This window comes from Nicotiana tabacum, chromosome 6, assembly GCF_000715075.1.
Source record: "Nicotiana tabacum cultivar K326 chromosome 6, ASM71507v2, whole genome shotgun sequence".
In the NCBI taxonomy this organism is placed as follows: Eukaryota; Viridiplantae; Streptophyta; class Magnoliopsida; order Solanales; family Solanaceae; genus Nicotiana; species Nicotiana tabacum.
The window spans coordinates 195,099,976-195,124,582 of NC_134085.1; the positions used below are offsets into that span (position 1 = coordinate 195,099,976).

The 24,607-nt window shown below is 36.3% G+C and overlaps 2 protein-coding genes across 9 annotated transcripts; one reads left to right on the plus strand and one right to left on the minus strand.

Moving 5' to 3' along the window:
- Positions 1-352: 352 nt before the first annotated feature.
- LOC107762823 (uncharacterized) lies at positions 353-13,460 on the minus strand. Of its 8 annotated transcripts, none has more exons than XM_075256327.1 (7): positions 12,876-13,460; positions 11,849-12,170; positions 10,242-10,319; positions 9,868-9,938; positions 9,725-9,772; positions 8,663-8,725; positions 353-500 (listed from the first exon to the last, which is right to left on the minus strand). In XM_075256327.1, exons 1-6 carry the CDS (start codon positions 13,061-13,063, stop codon positions 8,719-8,721), a joined length of 714 nt encoding a protein of 237 aa, XP_075112428.1. In that variant the 5' UTR covers positions 13,064-13,460; the 3' UTR covers positions 353-500; positions 8,663-8,718. The 8 variants fall into 8 exon arrangements, with proteins under 8 accessions (XP_075112428.1, XP_075112432.1, XP_075112429.1 ...); XM_075256328.1 differs by having other exon boundaries at positions 374-601; XM_075256326.1 differs by lacking the exon at positions 353-500 and adding an exon at positions 4,013-7,831.
- Positions 5,699-7,604, plus strand: LOC142182264 (uncharacterized). Its single transcript, XM_075256429.1, has 3 exons — positions 5,699-6,186; positions 6,235-6,682; positions 6,822-7,604. The coding sequence occupies exons 1-3, from the start codon at positions 5,699-5,701 to the stop codon at positions 7,602-7,604; spliced, it is 1,719 nt and encodes a 572-aa protein (XP_075112530.1).
- Positions 13,461-24,607: the final 11,147 nt, after the last annotated feature.

Consider the following 24,607-nt stretch of genomic DNA (forward strand, 5'->3'; position numbering starts at 1 on the left):
ATAATGGGACCTAGCTTTCAAATTCTTAGTAATATTTAGTAATATGATTCAGTTTAACACTCGCAGATGCGCCCATCTACCAAACTGGGGCAGAAAATTTTCTTTTATTTTGTCTATTTTTGTTGAAATCAGGTGCCCATCTAAAGAACAGGGAGAACAATGTGGATGTTAAAGATAAGAGCATGACCAAGTACTAGCAATCAGGCGTCCACCTGGAGAACAAGGAAGAACATTTGAAGTATTAGCAATCAGGCGTCCACTTGGAGAACAAAGAAGAACAGTTGAGGTATCAGCAATCAGGCGTCCACCTGGAGAACAAGGAAAAGCAGTTGAAGATTTAGTAATCAGGCGTCCACCTGGAGAACAAGGAACAACAATTCAAGTTTCAGCAATCAGGCACCCACCTGGAGAGCAAGGGAGTACAATTCAAGTTTCAGCAATCAGGAGCCCACCTGGAGAACAAGGGAATACATTTCGAGTCTCAGCAATCAGGAGCCCACCTGGAGAACAAGGGAATACAATTCAAATTTCAAGTAGTCAGGAGCCCGCCTGGAGAACGAAGGGAAGAAGCAATTCAAATTTCAAATAATCAGGAGCCCGCCTGGAAAACAGAGGAAAGGAAACAATAGTCAAAGGAAGACATTTAAAAAAGGTTCAGCAATCAGGTGCCCGCCTGGAGAAGAAGGGAAAGCATTTCAAAAAATACCATTCAAGTCAGCCACAAAGGAACTTCTAAGGAAAATACAAGTCAACGAGGCAACGTCAGTCACAAGATCAAGTTTGAAAATAAATCTGTGTAAAGCATAGATTATAGCTTAGTCTAGCTTCTTCATTTTTGTCATGGTGTAATAAGGAGGTCAGTAGGCAGTATCAACAACAGCAACAACAGTAACAGTAAAATCGCAGCTTTATGGTAGTCCCAGCTACCAAAACTTCCCGAACTACATTGGCCTGATTCTTTTATAGCCAAGGATATGTAGGAAACCTTTGAAGCAGAGGTTCGGTCAAACCTTTCAAAAAATGCTTCCCACAGAGTATTCAAACAGACAAAAATTGCTCGTATCCGCTCACTTTATCTTTACACGAAAACTCTTCGTGTTTTCGGACAAAGAGGGGCAGCTGTGAGCACGTGATTTTTGCCTCACATGAATTACTCCAAAAAGAATTTCCAAAATTAGATTTTTTTTATTAGGAATTACTGTGCGATTTTTCCTGATTGTTTGCATATGTTTGTGTACATGTTTAATTTTATTAATGCATTAAAAATATAAAAAAAATATAGCACCTGCATTTAGGATTTGATTTTTACATTCTTGGAATTAATTAATAATTAGGTGTTTTACAAAAATAAAAATTCACAAAAATAACATATTTGTGTGTTTTTAGTCAAATTGTGTGATTTTCTTTTAATTTAGTATTTAATTATTTATGATAATTATTATTTAGAGTTAATTAATATTCTTAAAGCTAATTTGGGTTTTATAATTTAATTAGGATTTTAATCTTAATTTTTGAAAGAAAAAGAAAGAAAAGAAAAAGAGTTAATAAAAGAGAGGAAATCAAATCTGGGCCAAAAGAATCCCCAGCCCAAATAAAAACCCACTCCAATACCCGCCCAAATACCCCAAAACCCGGCCTAGACCTTAGCCCAACCCGGTCCGTCTCCAGCTTCAACCAAACGACGCCGTTTTAGGCATCTCAATCTGGACCTTTGATTTAATGTGATCAAACGATCCAGAACCTCGCCCAGAACCCGACCCCGACCCGCTTCCAGAACCGATCCAACCCCCATTTAACCAAACGATGACGTTTAGCCCCTCCCTTTCATCCTGGCCATTGATCTCATTTGATCGAACGACGTAAATTCGACCACCCCCTCCAGTATATAAATGCCTAACACACCCCAACCCCCTTCGAACCCCCTCGTCGTCTCTCATCTCCCCCCTCACATACCCTAGAGACACCCCGTCTCCCACCGCCTCGCACCACCGCGATCCGCCCACCGAAAATCGCCTCACGGCGATTCCGGTGGCCCAAACAACCCCAAATTAACACCATAGATTCTCCTTCATCTCCCCATCCCAAATCACCAAACTGTTTCCTTCGAATCACAGCCGAACTCGTCGAATCTTCGATCAAAGTTTGAACCCCAAACCCTAGGTTACCCAATCGACCTCAAACTAACACCCCATAACCTCCTTGACCCCCATACCCAATACATATCTGGTTTCCCTCGAATCTGGTTGGAATGGGTCGAATTTCAAATCTTGAGTCCGCATTCTAAAAGACAGATTTAAACTCAAGGATTGTTGATAATTTTAGGGCCCGGTTTCGTCGCAAAATGGTGTTAATCACTTGTTCTAACAAAGAACAAATGACTAACATCATTTGTCGATGAAATCGGAAAAAATTCGAGTGCTAACTAAACCCGTTGAATTGGTGAGTTCTCCAGTATTATTATTATTTTTTTTCTTTTCTCTTGTTATTATTTCACTTCTGCCTCGTCTTTTTCTCTTCTTTAAGTAATTTAATTAAGTCGAATTAGGTTTAAAATTGTGGACTGTCCATTCGTTGTCTTTAGTTCATATTCATGTATGGCGTTAATCAATTTAATAGCTGATTTTGTTTTTCAATCCAGTTGAAGGTTTTAGTTTTCTGTTTACTGTAATTGTGATAATTCAGAACTTAGGAGTGATAAATAACAGAAGCTTTGAGAGTAATTTGGGTAGTCTAGCCTAAGGAAACTTATCAATAATTGAATTAGGAAGTTTCTCAATAGTGGTAGGGTAGAAATTGCATTGCGGAATTAATTAAAAAGCACTAAGCTAGTATAGATAATTTAAAAAATAGAAGCTGAAATTGATAATGGGAACGATACTAATTGATTAATTTAGAGAAAATAAGTTAGTGGGGATAATTAAAATAAGGGAAGGGACAGTAGTAATGGGGATTGCATTAATTGAATGCCTATAAAAGACTGAAAGAATATAGAGTGGAAAGAAAGCAAGAATTTCTAAAAATATTGAAAAAGACAGAGATTTTAAGATTGAAATATACGGAGATAGATACAGAAGAGAGAGGTTGGTACTTAAAAATACAAAGAGAAATAACTCTGAAAATACTGAAAAAATGGAAATTACTGTTTCGTTGATTTCTATTTTCTGGTTTTCAATCTCGAATTGGCTGAAACCATCTTCCATATACTGTTTCATTGAATTATCTGAGGTTAATAGCTGTTTTCTTGGGTTAAAACTGAGTTGTTCCTTCCTATTTCTGCTGACTGCTGAGCTTTCATTTCTTTGGTGTTTCCTTTGCTATCATCAGGTACACATTTTGAACCTCAGTGGTTTATGTAATGGATTTGCAGAATAAATGAGAAGCTGTCTTAAAGCATAAATTCAGTATTAGGTTGATCCGTATAAAATTTTCTTTTCGATTCTACTTGTGATGTACTGTATTAGTCAGTCAAGTTTAGCTCGAAATGTATAAGTTTTCCATTAATGCGTTTAACTTAGAATTGTGGTAGATTGGGAATTGTTTGCTTGAACTCTGTGGTTTAAATTATGCATATTGAATTTGGGGTATGGATTGTTTGGAAGAACTTTACCATGTTGATCTTCATAAAAGGTTCCTCTTCATTTCTATAATATTTGGTTCATATATATTGCTAAATATGTTAACGCTATATTTTTAAACATTTTATGGTATAAGAATTTGAGAAGTTCTAGTCGTGTTAACATTTAGTGTTAACGCTCTTAATATCGTTCTTTGTAATTAAAGGTTTGAAAGAAGAATCATTCCAAGAAAACGAGTATTCTAATAAATATAGTCGACAGAGTGTAAATGACCGAGCTATTCTTGTAAGCCTAAATGACTTCCGTAAATTGTTAATTTGATCATGCATTTAGTCTTAAATGGAAAGTATAAAAATAGTATATATATATATATATATATATATATATAAAGTATAAAAATAGTATATATATATATATAAAGGAGATAATACTAGGATAATTTTGTTTGAAATAGTTTCAAGAATTGGATTAGTTTGTTGATTCCCATTTTTTAGAGTCAAGAACCGGTTCTCTTGATTGTGATAGTTATGTAACTGTATTTTCAAATTAATGTCTTGTTATTACGTTAATTAGTTACAAGGTCATGGCTGAATTTTGGCCGAGTTGTTGCTCGCATTTATATGTCAATTTTAACAAAAAGGTTTCAAGAAGAGTATACTAAATAGGCATAGAACATTTTATGCCTATTAGTGAAAAATAATCATAAGAGAGGAAGTGATGCTGGTTGCGAATTAATTCAAGAACATTGCAAGAAATAAAAAGAGGGTTAAAAAATTATGAGAGGATGAATTAGGAACAAATGTAAGACACTTTGTAATAGAAACAAAATATAATAATACACAACTAAATGTCTAGAATCTAAAAGGAAAAATAAATGGAATATCCTGAATACACTAGTATGCTTTAGGTTGGTGTTAACCAGTCAATTTCTTTTTTGATTATGTACACATCTGCGTGACATAGTTATGATTTTCCAAGTTAAAATCAAGGTATGCGTTCGTGCAACCTCAACCAAACTTGTCTTAATAAAATAAACAAAACGTTATTGATTGTGGACACGTACGCGTGACATGATTTTGATGCGCCAAAAGAAAAGAGTATACATACGCGTAACTCAATTCTTTAATTACGCATTATTCAAATGATTTAAAAGTGATAAAAAGATAATTGCACATAGGTTTTAAAAATGAGTAATTAAACAATTCTATTCCTTGCATGAAGAGTTTGATCCAGGCTCAGGATGAAAAGCTGGCGGCATGCTTCACACATCCAATTCAGACTATGTTTTCGATCAATCTCATTCGCTCTAAAGCCAAGTATAAATTTCTAAGCAACCGTGCTAGAACCATGGAACCCGAAAATGCCTAACACCTTCTCCCGGGTTAACAGAATTCCTTACTTAGAATTTTTGGTTCGCAGATTTCAAAAGGAAAGTCGAAATTTCCTCGATTCGGGATTTAAAATAAACCGGTGACTTGGGACACCATAATTTATTCTAAGTGGCGACTCCTATAAAAATAAATAAATAATCTCATTTTGAATAATGTCACTTTAATTGGGAAAAACTCCCTTATATCATCCTTCGGGTGTGTAAAATGGAGGTGTGACACAAGGCCCTCTCATGAAGAGTTCACAAGTTTTTGGTGAGGCTAAAGAAGGACTCTACTTAGTACAGCCTAATGTGACAGAGTCTAGGAACCTATCTTCAAAGACTGCAATATCTTTGTTTAAGAAGTCTTTTTCTAATTGAGTTTCAACTTCTTTTTCTTTTCCTATCTTAGAAAAAACAGAATCCGATGTAATGTTATGGCATGTAAGATTGGGGCATTTGCCCTTCATTGCAATGAAACACATCAATTCTATATTATTTCCTTCTACTCCTGTTTGTGATTGTGATATATGTCCTCAAGCAAGACAGTCTAGATTACCATTTCCAATTAGTCACATCAAAACTAAACAAGCATTTGATTTAATTCACATTGACACATAGGGACCTTATAGGACACCTACTCATAATGGATACAAATATTTTTTAACCATTGTGGATGATTTCAAGAGCAACTTGGACTTATTTGTTAAGCACAAAGAGCAATGCATTTTATGTCTTAAAATGTTTCTTAAGCATGGTGGAAAGACAATTCAATGCTAAAGTAAAGATCATCAGATCAGATAATGCTTTAGAATTAGGAAAAGCAACTGTTGCATCTATATTTCTGCAATCTCAAGGAATTCTACATCAAACTTCATGTGTGGGTACTCCTCAACAAAATGGTATTGTCAAGAGAAAGCACAGACATTTGTTGGAAGTGGCCAGGGCTCTATTGTTTCAATCCAAGATGCCTATATCTTATTGGGGAGAATGCATATTGATAGCTACTTTTCTAATCAACAGATTCCCCTCTAAGGTCCTTAAAGGTAGAACTCCCTATGAAGTATTATTTAACCAAACACCCTCCTATTCCTTCTTAAGAAGTTTTGGTTGTTTATGCTATGCCTCTACTTTGTCACATCATAGAGGTAAATTTGAACCTAGGGCAAAGGCATGTGTTTTCATGGGATATCCTATTGGACAAAAAGGCTACAAACTATTGGATTTGAATACCAAGAAACTGTTTGTTTAAAGGGATGTTCATTTTCTCGAACATATTTTTCCATTCAGCTATACAAATTCTCCTACACTAGACCCTCTTTCTCCATCAGTTCAAATTCCTTTAGTTTTTCCTCCTCCTTCAAGTCATTTCACCCCTGACACTTCTTCTCCACTATCAGTTATACCACCATCTACACCCACACCTCACACCTATCCTAATTGTCTTCTTACACACCCAGATTCACGTGTTGTTTCACCTGCTTCTCTACCTGCTTCCCTTAATTCCCCTACCCTTTCTCTTGTTTTTTCCTCTCCCTCTATTCCCCTCAAGAGATCCAACAGAGATAATATAGGCACCCTGCCTAGTTATCTCAAGGACTATGTTTGCAATAACATCTATTTCACTGATCTTACCACTTCTTGTTTTTCTACTCCTTGTTCACCACCTCCATTCTCCTTTTCTGCCCTCTCCACCTCTAATCAGCATCTGATGCTTCCTTCTATCGTCACCTTTTTGGCAAGCTCAATTATTTGACTCATACGCAGCCTGATCTTTCATTTGCTGTTTTGACTCTCAGCCAATACATGCAATACCCTTGCATTGGTCATTTCATAGCAGCTTTACACGTCCTTTGTTATCTTCGCTCTAATCTTAGCCAGGGTTTGTTCCTCAATGCTCGGCCCTCTTTGATTTATTGACCTTCTGTGATGCTGATCGGGCTTCTTGCCGTGATAGTCGTTGCTCCGTCAGTGGGTTTTTCATCAGCTTAGGTGGTTCATCGGTGTTTTGGAAATCTAAGAAGCAAGTTTTTGTGTCTCTATCTTCCGCTGAAGCAGAGTATCATTCAATGCGGCGCCTAGTGGCTGAGCTTACTTGGTTAACTCATCTTCTCACAGATCTATCTACTCCTCCTCTGATTCTGGTTCCAATTTTCTCTAACAGCCAAGCGGCGATACATATTGCCCGGAATCCCGTTTTTCATGAGAGAACCAAACACGTTGAACTCGATTGCCACTTTGTGCGGCAACAGTTCTTTTCCGGCCTCATCTCCCTCTCTTTTGTACCCTCCAAACTTCAACTTGCTGATTTGTTCACAAAACCTTTGTCAGGGCATTCTCACAGATTGATCCTTGGCAAGTCGGGGGTATCTTCTATCCCCTCCAACTTGAGGGGGGATGTTGGAATACATCAATCTCACTCTTTGTTTTCTCAGAAAGATCTGATTTCTCAACAAGAAATTCACACAGAAGAAGAGGAGAAAAGAATCGATGAAAAAGAAGAAGGAAAGAAAGGACTTTTGGACAAAACAAGGCCAAGTACTTTGCCTGATAAGCCATGTGACAAGCCACGTGGCACCATCTCAGCCAACAAATCAATTGATAAAGCTTTTAATCTGGACCGTCCACTTCTCACATGCACACAAAGTCTCACATGCTGAAGGAATATTAATTTGTTACATTGTTAGAATTTAGCTAATGAAAATAGGACAAGTGTACATAATTCATAGGGTAGTTTTATTTTCAGATTCTTTTCTAGGTAGCTAATATCTGTATAAATACAGAGTCCTCTTATACAGTGATTTATTGAGAATACACAGAAAATTTCACAATCATCTTTCTCAATTTTTATACTACTCCTCAAATCCTTGACTCTATGGTGAGAATCCTACAAAATTTATTTCAAAATCATATAACTATGAAAAATTTGAAGGAGATTTAATAGTTGCCAGGAAAAAAAAAATGAAGCTATTTGATAATTGTTGTTATTACTGCTGATAACTAGCTAAATTATTAGTACTTCTATATGAATAAAGGGACTCATTTAAAAATTTTATCATTCGTTTCTTAAGCAGAATAAGCTAGCATTTGGACATAGATTTGACTAAAACTTGAAAAAAGAATTTTTAAAGTTGCGTTAAAAAATAGTTTTTGAAAATTGAAATTGTGTATTGACATATATTTTATTTGGAAAAAATTGAAATTTTGTAAGGGGAAGAAAACTTGTTACCCAAATATTGTCCTAAATCAGTTTTTGGGTACTTAAAATTTTATTTTATTTTTTTAAAAAAACTGATCAAATTCTATGAACAAATAATATTTTCAAATTTATTTTGAAAAAAGTAGCCAATTTTTTTTAAAGAGATCATGTCGTTCAAGAACTTCAATATTTGTTTGAATTCATAAAGTTGGCAACTTTTGCACCTTAGGACAATTTCTTTGTGTAAAGGAAATTTTGATACTAATGCAAAGCATCTCAAAGCTTGCTTTTTGGCGAGGGATCCAATAAAGCAGCCATGATCAAATTCGTTGTATAATAAACAACTACTTTTCTTGAATCACGGTAGAAAATTGTTTTTCATATTAATTAATCAAATAATAATCCAATATATGATTAGTCACATGCAGGTGTATGATGGATGTGAAAGAGAAGATGGAATATAATCTTGGTCGTTCATTGGAAAGTGTGAAGAAAAGAACAACTCAGATATATACTCACAGATTGTTGGTGAGTGTGACCCATGCTTCCTGCTACATTGCCCATGTATGGAGAGCTCAATGCCTGCATATGTTGTGCACGAGATAAAAAGAAATTTTAACCAAAAACGCTGTTGGAAAAAAGAAACTATGCCTTTCTTTTCATTTTATAGAACGATATTTGATTAAATGTAAAACTAAGAATACAAAAAGACTTTTAGCTCAGGCTGAAAAGTATCCTAATAACTTGTGATCATATGCATCACGATTATTTTATGGCTACACAAGCGTGTATATATATATATATATATGGTTTAAAATTAAGAATTTTTTTAAATACAAAAATGTGTTTTCGTTTTGAGACAAACTGATAAGGAAATAATGTCATACTCTAAAATAAAATAGAGGAAGTAGTTCCATAAATAATTTTTTTTTCCTTCTCTTTTATAAAAATATGTAGAAAGGCACATTAAATTTATATTGGAAATAAACGGATATTTTGACTCTCGCATCAATAAAAAACATAACAAAATGCAATACTTCGTGTGAATTGTGGATTCATATGAATCATCAAGTCTTTAAATGCAAGTTGCTCGATCGAAGCCATGTATGCCTGGGCATCATGCATTGCATCGCACCCCCCCCCCGCACCCCCACCCCCACCCCCACCCCATCTATATATATATATATATAAAAGTAGGTTAAGAATTGGGAGAGAAGAGAGACCAGAATTTGACCCTCAACGAATGTGATGTAGCCAATAGGTTCTCATAAGACGGAGACCGTGTCAGACTGCAAAAGAGTAAACATATATGCCATGCCTTTGCATTAACCCAAACTCGATCATTCCCTTTAATTTCTTTTTTCCTCAGATCTTCTTTTGTGCTGATAATTTTAAAAGACAAGGCTTCATGGGTATATATATTAAAGCAAAAGTGAAAGATTAAAATTTATTTCTGTAATCTCCTTTTATGGGTTTCATCATAAACTGTCAGCACTAAATTAATCTACAGCAAAAGTAAAAGGAAAAAAAAAAAGGCAACCCGGTGCATTAAGCTCAAGGAACTATTGTAAGCAACCTTACCTTGCATTTCTGAAAAAGGCTGTTTCCACGGCTTGAACCCGTGACCTTCTGGTCACATGGCAACAACTTTACCAATTACGTCAAGGCTCCCCTTCATATGCAAAATTAAGAGATTGTACAAGAATAAGTTTAATTTAGTTTACCTTTCCAATGGAGAAACAAGTTGGTGGAGAGCTGTTATCCTATCCCCTAGCTTCTCTCTTCTTACCTGCAGCTTCAAATATAAACAAACTAAATTAATGAGGACTTCAACTTCGAATATCCCCTAGTTTGTGCATATAGTTTTCAGCTATGTTGCTCGGACTTTTCAAAAATATTGCAGTAACTGTGCGGAATCATCCAAAAATGTACTATTTTGAAGGATCATACACACAACTAACGATATTTTTGAAGAATCCGAACAACATAAATTTTCAGTGAATTGCTCGATTAGATGCAAAACTTGTTTAACATAATATCTAATTACATCTGTTTAGAATTTAAGATTGGAGGAGTATGTAAGAGTGAATTATATTACCTTGAGAGATGGTTGAGCTGAGGAATGTTGAACTCTTGCCTTCTTATTAGTTATCCCTCCACTGCTTGTGCTGTTACTCTATCAAAGTAATGAAAAAAAACAAAAACAAATTAAAGAAGAAATAGATGAAGCTATACATACTTTGGGAGCTAAAAGAAAAAAAAAGTGACAACTAGCAAAGTGAGTAAATACGAGTTTTTGGCAAAAATCATCCTTAAACTATGGCTCAAACCAAGGGTACATCCTTGTCTTATCCTAGTAAACAAAAACCATCCTTATACTATTTAAAAAGTTGTAAGTATCATCCTTCCATTAAATTTTATCACAAAAACTAACAGCATCGTCAAAAGACCATGTCCATCACGTGCCTTTTCCCCTCAATTTTCCAATATTGTCCCTCCTGCCCAATCGACTTTTCCAAGAACGTGCTGACCGTCTTCTTTTTCCTTCTTAATTTTTGTTTCCTCCCTTTCTTCTTCTTCTTCAAGAAAAGTAGCAGGATGAACTAGGTGCTGCTTATGTCTTCTTTAAAGTTGCTACTATTTAATGAACAAAAATGGCCTACACTGAAATAACTTCTCCTTAAGTTATCTTCTTATAACAAGCAGATGATAACAAGAGATTGGCACGACCTTGAGGTGAAAGTGCATTATGATCATGTAAAATCTTATATTTGTGCCGAGCTTTGATGAGGGTGCCGATTCTCTTTGTGTCAGTTTTATTAGTCTACCTATAAATGAGAAAAATTAAAAAGTTCTAGCTCTAAATCAAGAACCTGAAAGTCAGAAACTAGATTAGTTCTCTTCCATTTGTCGGAGTGAGTGGTTTCACAATAGTTGAGCTAAACCGAAGTTGGAGTCACATTTTAAAAACAAACCTTGCATCATCACCTCAAATTAAAGATAGAATATCAAAATCTACCGTACGTGCATTGAAATACATGTTGCTGCTTAGAAAGTCAAAACTCTTCCACTATTTTTAAAGGCTTTGCACTTTCCTCTCCAAAAGGAAGGTAGCAAGAAATAGTATAGCATGAGATCGGAGAGTTCCAACTATCATACCACAGTTGGGTGTGAGGTTCATATGGAAAGAAACTTCTAGTTTTGAAGTCTTAGTCCTTTTTGGCAAAGGTGTAAGACGATCGGGTAGGAGGGACAATATTGGAAAATTGAGGGGGAAAGGCACGTGATGGACATGGTCTTTTGATGATGCGGTTAGTTTTTGTGATAAAATTTAACGGAAGGATGATTCTTGCAACTTTTTAAATAGTATAAGGATGGTTTTTGTTTACTAGGATAAGATAGGGATGTACCCTTGCTTTGAGCTATAATTTAAGGATGATTTTTGCCAAAAACTCGAGTAAATACCCATGAGTTAATCACATTTTATCATGATTAATTCGTTTGGCTAATGATAGAGTATTTCGGCATTTATCATAAAATCAACTTTTCCTTTTGGAATGCTACCTATGTACATTGACTTTATGCAAAGATAAAGATGAAAAAAATCCACATATAGTCAACGTATATTATTGTTTATATTATATAAAGTAAACAGTGAATTTAAGCGGCTATTTGTTTAAAAATCGATCCGCTTTCTTTTCTTACCTCGGATGAATGGTCTGGATGTTGATGCTTGGCTTCCACCTTACTGGTAATTTTATTACCAGAAAAATTCAAAATATCATGGCTTAAATTTGTGATAACACAAGAGTTAGCTGGTGATGAAGCTGCTGGCAAATCTTGGTAATTACCGTACAATACTTGGCCCACTACTTGTGGTTTTACATCAACAACAGGAACCCTAAAACAAGAAGATGATGGATTGATGGAATTCAAACTTTGGACTTCTTCCCACTTCTCCCGCAGCTTCTTATACTGATGATAATGACTCATACCTGACTTTTCTTGTTCACCAGATAATCCAGTCCTGCAATTTAAATTAATAGGGACAAAATAAGAAGAAAAAAAATTAAAGTTTCACCAAGTCAAAACACCATGACTCATGACTTGGATAAACACACATAATCCACATAAAATGAAATATAACAGAAATAGTTAGGGAGATTGCGATGATGATTTTTCAATCTTTACTACTAGGTAAATTAGGGTCGTTGTACATGAAGATAATTTATTTGGTCGTGTGGTCGGACTCTATTATGGAATTTTTACAATATTGTTCATAGGGTCCTCTTATCTCGTCCTTCTCTAAGCTCTGGTCATAGAAGGAAACGAAAAGAAATTAAGTATCATTAACAACTGGTTTTCATGATGTCTATATCGATCTATAAGACGCGAAACTCAAAACTCATACCATGGAAGTTTTTTGGAAATCCAAAAGTAATTGGCAAAGAAAGATTCTTTAAATCGCACTACAAAACTTTGAGCCTGTGAAGTTTAATAACAAATAACATGGTAAATACAAAGACTACAAATGTTTAAGGTAACAAATTTAAACCCTCTACACAAATTAGACGGACTGGCTGTCTCTCTACCGTCATAAGATAGGGTAAGGTCTGCGTACACCTCACCCTCCCCAGACCTCACTGGTGAAAGTTCACTGTGTTTGTTGTTGTACACAACTTAAACTGGCTATAACGACCAATAAAAACGAAAAGAGATAAAGAGTATTTACAGAAGTAGCTGACTCCATGAGCGAGGGAAATCTTGGCTTGGAATATTAATATCAGCCAAAAAATTAGAAGATCCATAAAAATGCTGAGACGACGACGAAGAAGAAGAAAACAGCTGAGATTCATGATTGGGATGCATGCTTCCGTTCATCATCATACTCCACCAGTTATTTGTAGGGTTTCCAGCCATCAGTTACCTACTAAAGATTATTCTAGAGAAATAAGACCATCTTAATATATATTCAAGGGGAAAAAATCCTATCTTTCCTTTAAGCTAGCTTTGTCTGTCTTCTTTCCTTGTGTGAGCACCAAAACGAAACTTTGTTGAAGCTTTCAGGGCTGTATTTGCTTTTCTCACAAGAGGTAGAAGAAACCAATATGTCCCTTTCAAATATTTACTTAGTAGTATTTCTTACTTGTGGGGTTGACTAGCTTTGAGGGTTTTATTTTTAGTTTTCCTCTCTATATAGCTAGCTCTTCCATCGATCGTTCAATTATATGTGTACTTATTCTTCTTTATTTTGAAAAATTTCTTGCTTTTGGGGAGTGTTTTCAGGCCATTAAAAAACAAATGCTCGTGGGGTTTTAATTCCTTGATTTGGGGTGTGGTAACTTTGGGATTGTTTTTTTCTCTAACTAGCTATACATATATCGAGCTGCCTTCATATAGCTAGGTCATATCATATTATTATCATCTAAAGGAGAGCATGCTCTTTTCCGGAGTAATAACCGATCAACTTTTAACTTCTATACACTAGCTAGTTGTATAAAAAAAATATATTACATTATCAGATTATTTACATGGAGTTTTATAAGAAATGAAATTGGTGCTGTTACATGTAACATAAAGCCATGGTAACCTTTTATATCTGATTAACTGGACTAATAGTGCAAAAGTTTCATCATCACATGATTGTTAGAGTCAAAATAATTAGGTGTCAAGCCAATAAAGTAAATATTGAACGATGATAAATCAAACACCAAAAGAGAAATATATCAAAAGAAACACAAATATTTAACGTGGTTCGGTCAATCGACCTATATCCACATGCAAAGATGAGCAATCCCCTATTTAAAAGAGAGTACAAAATATTGAGAGAACAATCTCACAAAGAGGAACACACAAATGACAGCATAACATGTGTCTCACAAATTCTCCCCCTAAATAAGACTCTCAAACCGCTTAAAGTCTACATTGTGGATGCTACTAAATGAGAAGAAAGTATCCTCAATTTATAGATGTCAAAACCTTTTTCCTCCAAGAAAAAAGACTAGCCAAATATGGGAGATTTATAATTTTCTTTTAAGAAAGGGAAAATTAAATTTGATAAATATGTTGTCTTTTCCTTAAAAAAAATCAAATATGGTAAGAAAATCTGGACAAACACCTAACAATTGTAACTTCCACTAATCAATATCTACTGACTACTTTAATTTTTGTTCAGATATAGTCTAGTAATAATGTCTATCTTACCTGTTATGAGAGGTTACTTTCTGACGTCGAAGTAACTAACACGTTGAGACAAATTTTTTTGCTCGAGCAAACGGCTAGTGGTAATTTGGTATGACATTTCATGTTACTCGGGTAAGACAGTTAACTTTTACAGTCTTACATAGTCATTTTGACGTTTAATTGTGGGTAAAAGTGAATGGATTAATTTCATGTAGGTAGTAGAAGTAATCGAGAGTAACATGTATATATACTGGACGTTTTGTACTTTTCTCAATTGCTGCCCATGTTAAAATAGAGTCGCCCCCTATTTGCTCATTCCCAATTACTGCCACAAGAAAATCGCCCCTTATCTCTAAAGGGGCTTATGCACTCCTCCGTTTACAGATATTAGTTAAAAAATCAAGGGAAAAAAATCTTTAATCAAATAAAAAGTGAAAGAAGACAATAGCATGGTGTCCTAGTCAATTTTAACCTCGAATAAAAAGTATATCTCATTAAACTCATTTGTTGTGTCGCCTAATGGAAAGAAGAAAGGATATGATAAACTTTTAAATACTCTTTCAACTTTAACTTCAAATACTCCTTTTTTCAACTTTAACTAAATTGTCCACATGGGTACCTAGTGAGCCATCTACTAGACTAACTTCTGTGAGTTCAGAATTATAAAACCTGAATAAAGGAAAAGACGTACGTGATATGTGTACGTGCAACTTGCTATACAAATTATTACTTGGTGCCAAATTTAATAATTCTAATACTAGCCAAACCAATTCTTCTCGACATGCGCGTGCCTACTGCGGTCACCTCGTTTTGTTTGGTCATGGTTGCCAAATTGGGCTATCTGGATATACACTAACACTATCTTTTCTCTTCGCATGTGTTAGGGTTAAAATAGCACGGGCTGACCAGTTTTCGGACTGGTCATTCAAAAATAGTCAGCGTTTGTAAAGTCATTGAAAAATAGCTACTATTTTGCTGCAACACGGAAAGTTCCAGCATAATATACCGAAGATCGGTGAACATGTGTATGAACTTCCAGCATATTATGCTGGAACTCCAACACGCAGAAAGTTCCAGTATATTATGCTGGACCGGTATATACTGGAGTTCCAGTATATTATACTGGAGTTCCAGTATATTATTCTGGAGTTCCAGTATATTATTCTGGAGTATTTTTCCGGATTTTGAATAGTGTTTTCGTTCATATTTATCTTTACATGAAAAGTGGCTAAAGTTTAATTACTTTTGAAATTATAACTATTTTTGAATGACCACTTGTACATCTGGCTATTTTTGAATTTCTCCAGGTGTTAGGTGGCTGCATAAGAAAACATATATATGAAGCCCTTTTTACTTGAGTTATTAAAATGGAACTAGCTATACTTCATGTATAACCCTCTAATATTGCCAGTTGAGCTCTTCCTCGATCAGATTGATTCTTCTACAAAAACAAAAGAGTGATTTGAAGTGTTCGTCCTAATAACCGCGCGTGGCAGGTAGGACAAATTTAGAGTGAACGCAGAGTATGAAGCTACCACAACTTTTTGACAACGAGTAAAAATTTAATGGTGGCTAGAAAAAGAAAAGAAAAGGTAATGGTAACAATTAGTAAGAATTAAGTTCTATAGAAAATATTTACAAGACTAGATCATGTAAAGCAATTACAAGTACTCTATTTAACCTGATAACAATCAACGCATCCCACATACAATAGTTGTAAATATATTACCCTAATGCAAGCATTAACGCCTGTTGCTCTAAGGCTTCGGTTTAATTACAGTGATGGTGAAAACAATTTATTGTATGGTCAGCATATATAACTAATTCCAATAATAAAGTACCTGTCGGACCAATTCAGGAGTCTTATTGCTGACGGCATACACCCTTTTTATCCTTAACTAGCTTTCGACCTCAGACTGCTATTATTTACTCAAGGACAAGTGTAGTTTTTATATGGGTTTTTTTTGACCTTGTAGACCCAACCAAAAAGAGAAGCGGAAAAAGGAATGAAATTGAGAGGACTTACCTTTAATGCAATTCATTCACCTATAAAGCCCATGGAAAGAACAGAAAGGTAAGGATTAGTGGTCTAAATCCCCTTGAAATCACACGTTATGATGAACTTTTGCTGCTCAAATACTTCAACGGCTGTTATCAATTTAAAAGCGTTATAACCTGCACATCATTTGGCAACCTTACAATCTGAAACTGTAAGGAAATGAAGGATGTCTCTCTTTTTTGTTGTCACCTATTCTTTTAATTAGGAAGTTACTCTGACCAAAACTGAAAAGGGCTGCTTGAGCCATTTGATTAAAAAATTGAATCAATTGTGACCTGTGACTGATCAAACTTTTAAGAGAATCTCTAAAATAAACATATAATAAATGAGATTAAAAAGAAAGGCTACATTGAAAGAGACAAGAAACTTTAACAAATGAATGCACTCAATAAAGCAGAACAAGTTGCTTTATCGAGGGATCTTGATTCCTAGTTCAATATTTAATTGGGAAAAAACTGAATTTACGTGGCATGATACGTGGACTGGTCAAACGGTCAAAACACAATAAATAGCCAAGAGGCACGGGTGACAACAGATAAGGGAAAAAGAAAGCAACATTGGTGCGGACCGTTACTAAAATAGGTACGAGTCTCGTACCTATCCAAGTCATCTAAAAGCCGAAGATCGGAAGAAGTTGAAGATACGAATCTGATGACGTAAAAGAGTTTAAATATAGCATTAAATATCAAATACGTTAGAATATTTGATATTTAAAAAGAAATGATTGTGTAACGTTTCTTTTAATGTCATTTATTGCTCATAATTGCCTCATTAAGACAAAGGCATTACCTCTTCTCCTAGAATTAGCTATAAAAGGAGAAGAACTCACCATCTGTAAGGATACGAAAGATTATTGGGATCCTACTGAAATACAAAACTATTTACTGCTTTACCATCATTCTCAGAAGTATTTTGTTTTCGTCTCCTGATTATCAGTAACCCGAATTTCTTTTTAGCTTTGACCAAAGACTCAGATTTTTGGTTAAACAAATTGGTTCCGTTACCGGGAATCTGATAATCTTTTCTTTTAATCTATATCTTGTCCATTGTCGTCACCATGTCAAACAACAACACCGACAATAACAGTAATAACACATTGGGAAACCATGAAAATCAAATCCATCAAAATCAAGGTGACGTGGTTCCCCCCCTCCAGATTCACCACGTCAATCTCGTGAAGGCACTCCTGTTACTGAATCCCGTGCTGATCAACAAGAACAATCTGAACACTTTGAAGGAGTTACAACTGAAGCTTTACAAAAGCTAATTGATGCACAGGTCGACAAAGCTCTTCAGGCACTTGTTAGTCGATTGCCTGATGCACCACCCACACCAACTCCTAATAATAATACATTGGAGAATCCCCGCTCTGGACTTGATAATTCTGGAAATGGAGCAACCCCCAGTGAACCACAGGAAGGGGGACCAGGTAATTCAAATAATTCATATTTGCAAAATTTAGTACTAACCTTGCAGAAACAGATTAAGGAACAAAATGAGCGTATTGAGCAAATCCCTGGAGTTCCGCCTGTAATAAAAGGAGTAGACATGGACAAATACTCACAACAACCATGGAAGCCAAGTGCTGCTCCCCTTCTAATTCCGAAAAAGTTCAAAATGCCTGACATCCCGAAATATGATGGTACTACAGACCCACGTGACCACGTGACTGCATTTACAACAGGCGTGAAAGGCAACGACTTGACCAAACAAGAAATTGAATCAGTACTGGTCAAGAAATTTGGAGAAACACTCACCAAGGGTGCATTAACCTGATATTCTCTTTTATCTGAAAATTCTATTAATTTTTTTGCTGAGCTTGCAGATTCTTTTATTAAAGCACATTCGGGAGCACAAAAGGTTGAGAAAAGAATGGAAGATATTTTCAAAATCAAACAAGGGGATTCGGAGTTGCTTAGAAATTTTGTTGATAGATTCCAGCGTGAAAGAATGACTCTACCTCATGTGCCTAACAACTGGGCTGCAATAGCCTTTGCAAGTAATTTAAATGACAAAAGTTCTGAAGCCACGAGACGACTCAAAGAAAGCCTTCGAGAATTTCCTGCAACCACGTGGAATGATGTTTACAACAGGTATAGTACGAAGCTGCGAATTGAAGAAGATACCGTACCTAAGTTTCATCATGAAGAAAGGGGTGGTCCCCGAAGGTCAGAAACCAAAAAAAGATCAGGTAAAAACAGGTACGATCCATATATGGGATCTGCAGGAAAAGACCCACGGTCAAAACAAGATAGCCAGTAATATGATAAAAAATCGAGGAATAGGGACTCTGGTTCTTCTTCAAAGTTTAGGAATGATCGCAACAGACAAGAATCACGAGATGATGACAGAAGTTTAAAGGCACGATTCGGCGGATATAATTTTAATGTCACTACCTCCGAGCTCGTAGCTGTTTTAAGAAGCATGGGAAATAAGACACGGTGGCCAAAGAGATGCGGTCAAATCCAAATAGACGCAATCCAGATCATTGGTGCGAATTCCACAATGATCACGGGCACAAAACTTCAGAATGTAGATTCTTTCAGAGTAAAGTGGATCATCTATTGAAGCAAGGGTACCTCACTGAGTTATTTAGCGAGAAAGGAAAACAAGCTTATATGAAAAATAGGCAAGAGCCACCACATCCTCCTTCACCCAAGAGGACAGTGAATGTGATAAGTGGGGGAGAAGATATTCACGGCATAACCTACACAGCCTCCAACAAGGTTTCTAAGGTAACTATTACACACGGGAAACGGGTGCGGCAGGTCTTAGAAAATGAAAGTGTTTCGTTCGATGACGCAGATACCGAATGAGTGACAACTCCACATAATGATGCACTGGTAATATCTTTACTTGTACATGATACTAATGTAAAACGAGTTTTGATTGATCCAGGGAGTTCTGTAAATATTATACTACTAAGGGTATTACGTGAAATGCAAGCTGAAGACAAAATGATACCCAAGGCGCACACCTTGTCAGGCTTCGACAATTCAAGTGTGGTAACAAAAGGAGAGGTAATTCTAACAACTTTTGCTACGGGTGTTGTTAAAGAAACTAAATTTCAGGTAGTTGATATGGAAATGACCTACAATATGATCATGGGGAGACCATGGATACACGATATGGATGTTGTCCCATCAACTCTACATCAAGTTATTAAATTCCCATCACCATGGGGAATTTGCCAAATTCGTGGGGATCAGCAGATGGCTAGAAGTGTCAACGCTGTAACAAGTACAAGCACCATAAATAAAGAAAAATAGCAATTACAGGAAACAGTTGAAGGTAAAAAAGATCAAACTTCAGCTGAACAAGAAAAGACAGATTTGGACTCAAGGCCTGACACAATTCAGGAACCTGAAGAAAATGAAAGCATCAAAACGACAATTGAAGAGCTCGAGGCAGTGATATTATTTGAGCAATGGCCTGAACGGAAGGTTTATGTCGGAGCCAATTTAAGCTTAAACATGCGAGGTATGATAATCGAATTTTTAAAAGCTAACTTAGACTATTTTGCTTGGTCCCACGCTGATATGACAGGGATACCATCGGATGTGATGACTCACAAACTCAATGAGGACCCTTCTTTCACACCAATAAAGCAAAAGAAAAGAAAGCAAGGTGCTTTCAAGAACCAGGTGATTCAGGATGAGGTCCAAAAATTATTAAAAATCGGATCGATCCGTGAGGTAAAGTATCCTAAGTGGCTAGCTAACACGGTGGTCGTACCCAAGAAAAATGGTAAGTGGCGCGTTTGTGTGGATTATACGGATCTAAACAAAACTTGTCCAAAAGATTCCTTTCCTTTATCGCATATAGACCAACTAATTGATGCAACCGCAGGTCATGAACTTTTAAGTTTTTTAGATGCATACTCGGGATATAATCAAATTAAAATGGATCCTGATGATGAAGAAAAAACTTCTTTCATCACAGACAGGAGGACTTACTGTTATAAAGTAATGCCCTTTGGTCTCAAAAATGCTGGGGCAACCTATCAAAGGTTGGTCACCAAAATGTTCCAAAAACATTTAGGGAAAACAATGGAGGTATCTATAGACGATATGATCGTCAAAACCCAGCGATCTCATGCTCATATTTCTCATCTATCTGTTACATTTGAAATTTTGCGAAAATTTAATATGAAACTCAACCCAGAAAAATGTGCATTTGGAGTTGCATCAGGTAAGTTTTTGGGTTTTCTTGTTTCTAACCGTGGTATTGAAGTGAATCCTTTTCAGATCAAAGCAATAGAAGAAATCCCTGATATCCTTACTAATAAAAAGGAAGTACAAAGATTAACGGGAAAAATTGTAGCTTTGGGGAGATTTATTTCCAAATCCTCAGAAAGGTGTTTTAAGTTTTTCTCTGCACTCAAAAAGCAAGATCATTTTGAATGGAATGAAGATTGTCAACAAGCCCTTAGAAATTTGAAAGCTTATTTGTCAAAACCACCGTTGTTGGCAAAACCAAAGGTGGGGGAAAAACTTCTCATTTATCTGGCTGTATCTGAAGTCGCGGTGAGTGCTGTTTTAGTCCGCGAGGACCAAGGTAAACAATCTCCTATTTATTATGTAAGTAAGTCCTTATTGGATGCTGAGACACGATACCCACAGCTAGAAAAATTAGCATTAGCTTTGATCATGGCATCTAGAAAATTAAGACCTTATTTTCAATGTCATCCCATTAATGTAGTTACTGCTTTTCCGCTTCGAAATATTTTGCATAAACACGAACTTTCAGGAAGATTAGCAAAATGGGCTATAGAACTAAGTGAATATGAAGTTGTTTATCAACCTAGGACCGCTATAAAATCTCAAGTACTAGCTGATTTCGTGGCTGATTTTAGCTAGGGGATGCATTTAGAAGCAGAAAAAGAATTACTAGTTTTTAATGGTGCAAACCCGGGGACTTGGGTTTTATTCACTGATGGTTCATCTAATGTAAAAGGGGCAGGCCTAGGGATAGTCCTTGTACCACCTGCGGGTGAGACTATTAGACAGGCTATAAAATGTCATTCTATAACTAACAATGAAGCAGAGTATGATGCTGTAATTGCAGGTTTAGAATTGGCACGAGAACTCGGCATAACGCAGATTATAATCAAGAGTGATTCTCAACTCGTGGTCAATCAAATGTTGGGGACTTATACAGCCAGAGAGACGCGAATGCAAGAATATCTCGCAAAGGTACGGGAGTTAATAAAGCAATTCCAAACTTGGAAAGTAGTGCAGATCCCAAGAGATGAGAATGTAGAGGCAGATGCTTTAGCAAATCTCGCATCTGCAGCAGATGTAGCAAACGATACAAATGCTTCAGTCATACATTTATTTCATTCCGTTCTCAAATCTGATAAAAACGAGGTAAATTTTAATCATTTAACATGGGATTGGAGAAACGAAATTGTTGCCTTTTTACAGCACGGTACCGTGCCTAATGACAAAGGAAAGGCTCACGCGCTTCGCAAAAAAGCTGCTCGATATTGTTTATATCAAGGAAATCTTTATCGAAAGATGTTCGGTGGACCACTAGCAAGGTGTCTCGGACCCTCTCAAACAGAATATGTGATGAGAGAAGTGCACGAAGGACATTGTGGGAATCACGCAGGGGGACGGTCACTAGTAAGAACATTAATTCGCACAGGATATTATTGGCCTAAGATGGAAGAAGAAGCAACCAGTTTTGTGTCCAAATGTGATAAATGTCAAAGGTACGGCAATAATATGCACAGACCAGCTGAGTTACTACATCCTGTTATAGCCTCGTGGCCCTTTTATGAAATGGGGAATGGATATCGTAGGTCCACTTCCACAAGCAAAAGGTCAGGTAAAGTTTCTACTTGTACTTACAGATTATTTCACTAAATGGGTAGAAGCAGGGGCATTTAAACAGGTACGAGAGAAGAAAGTTAAAGACTTCATATGGCGAAATATAATATGCCGCTTTGGAGCACTAAAGGAGATCGTGTGTGACAATGGACCACAATTCATTGGAGCTCAAATCACAAAATTTCTTCGAAGTTGGCAGATCAAAAGGATAACGTCTACGCCATACCATCCAGTAGGTAATGGACAAGCGGAATCTACTAACAAAGTCATTATCAACAACTTGAAGAAGAGGTTACAGGATTCAAAAGGTAATTGGCCTGAGGTGTTACCTGGAGTATTATGGGCTTATCGTACAACGACCAAAACAGGCACTGGAGAAACACCATTTTCAATGGTTTATGGTGCGGAAGCCTTAATTCCAGTTGAAATAGGTGAGCCAAGCACACGGTACGATCAGGCAATGGAGGAATCTAATGATGAAGAGATGCGGGTCAACCTTGATTTACTTGAAGGAAGAAGAGAAGCTGCATTGATAAGGATGACAGCACAAAAGCAAGTAATTGAACGATATTACAATAGGAAAGCACGCCTCAGATTTTTCAAAATTGGGGACTTCGTGCTTAAGAAGGTGTTCCAATCTGCAAAGGCTGCTAACTCAGGAAAGCTAAGTCCAACATGGGAAGGACCGTACAAAGTCCGTGACATTGCGGGAAAAGGAGCATACCAGTTGGAGACAATGGACGGTAAAGTTTTACCCTCACATTGGAATGCCGTCCACTTAAAAAGATATTACTTTTGAGAAAGTAGCTACGGTCAGGTATCACCATGTTAAAATTTCTCTATTGGATTATTAATGTTTTACTAACGATTTTAGATGCTAGGCAAAACACCCTAACTCGTGCCAAATGATGAGTCACAACCTGCAAGGCAAAATGAAGTATTCTTAAATTCCCAGCCCAGGGTCACAATTAATCTGATGGAAATACACACGAGTTAGGCAGTCTTCATCTATAATCACACCTCCGAGTCCCGGATATCTTTCTGTTTCATGAAAAAGGGCCAAAGTAAAAGAAATAAACAAGTGCTCGAGGCTTCATACTTCACCGCTCAAACACTTGGGGGACTACATATTGTACACAGATACGTGTAGAAGTGCAGATTCGAATATCGAACAAAAGTCGTCCACAAAGAGACAAGTGTTGAGAAAAAGTTACGAAGTCTTCAGCATTCATGAGAACAACAGAGTCATCTCTCAAAACTCATAAACAAAGTCACCTCTCAAACCCTTCTTAATATATAAAGATAGGGTTATGACTATGTACTGAAACAGGTTATGAAGAAAAACCTTGTTTATTCTATGTTATGTACAAATCTGTTACAAAAAAAATAGTTACGAGAAAGTTGTAGATGTATTGTAATACATGTAATAATCAAACACTTGTTAAAGTTCATGAATAGAAACTTGCCAAAATTATTTCATACAAAACGTGTGTATTCCTATTTCTTTCATCGTATTATAAACATCATTATGAAGTTGAGACGTCTTCTTCATTAAGTGTCGATAAAATAAAAGGGCCCTCTTTTATAAGCCTCATGTTGATAATCCATGAGAAGAATCATAAAGCATTTTAAAAGAATAAAAATGCTAAGCTATTCTATAAGTCCTAGATAAATGGGCAAGAATAAAATATACGGAAGTACCAATAAAAACTTCTTAATATAAAAGACTAAGTACAAACTTAGTCAGCAAAATATTTATTTTTTATAAATGCCCCATTATGATAACTGGGGACTTCGTCAAAAGATCCCTTAAAGTTGCCAAGGGATAACACCACCAATTAATAAAAACAAAAACAGCAATTTCATTTTCAGCTAGTCACTGAAGGGGTTGGAACATCAGAAGTTGCAATTTCATTTTCAAGAGCAATTTTAATTGGGCTTGGAATATTGAAATCACCGAGGGGAGCAAGAATCACAGGAGCTCCAGCTTCCATGGAATGTGTCATAGAAGTTTCACCCTCGGGAGCCGGAATTGCAACCTCAATTGCTGCAGTAGCCACTTCTTCATTTAAAAGCTCTTCCGTTCCAGGAGCTTCAAGTGCAGGAGAAGGAGTATCAACAGGTTATTGACTTTTCTCGATAGTGTCTAAGACTTTCGCTAATTCAGATTGCAAATCGAAGCTTTCATGAGCAGCTTCCATCAGAGCATCACGGCGAGATTTCAGGAAAGCCCAACTCACCTCTATGTTGAAGTTCTCCTCCAGAAGTCCATACTCCCTTTCCCACATAGCAAGATCATTCTTCAATATTTGATGTTCAGCTAGATGGGAATCAAGGGAAGCTTCAAAGGAGGCATGAGAGCTCTTCAAAGCTCGAATCTCGTCAGAG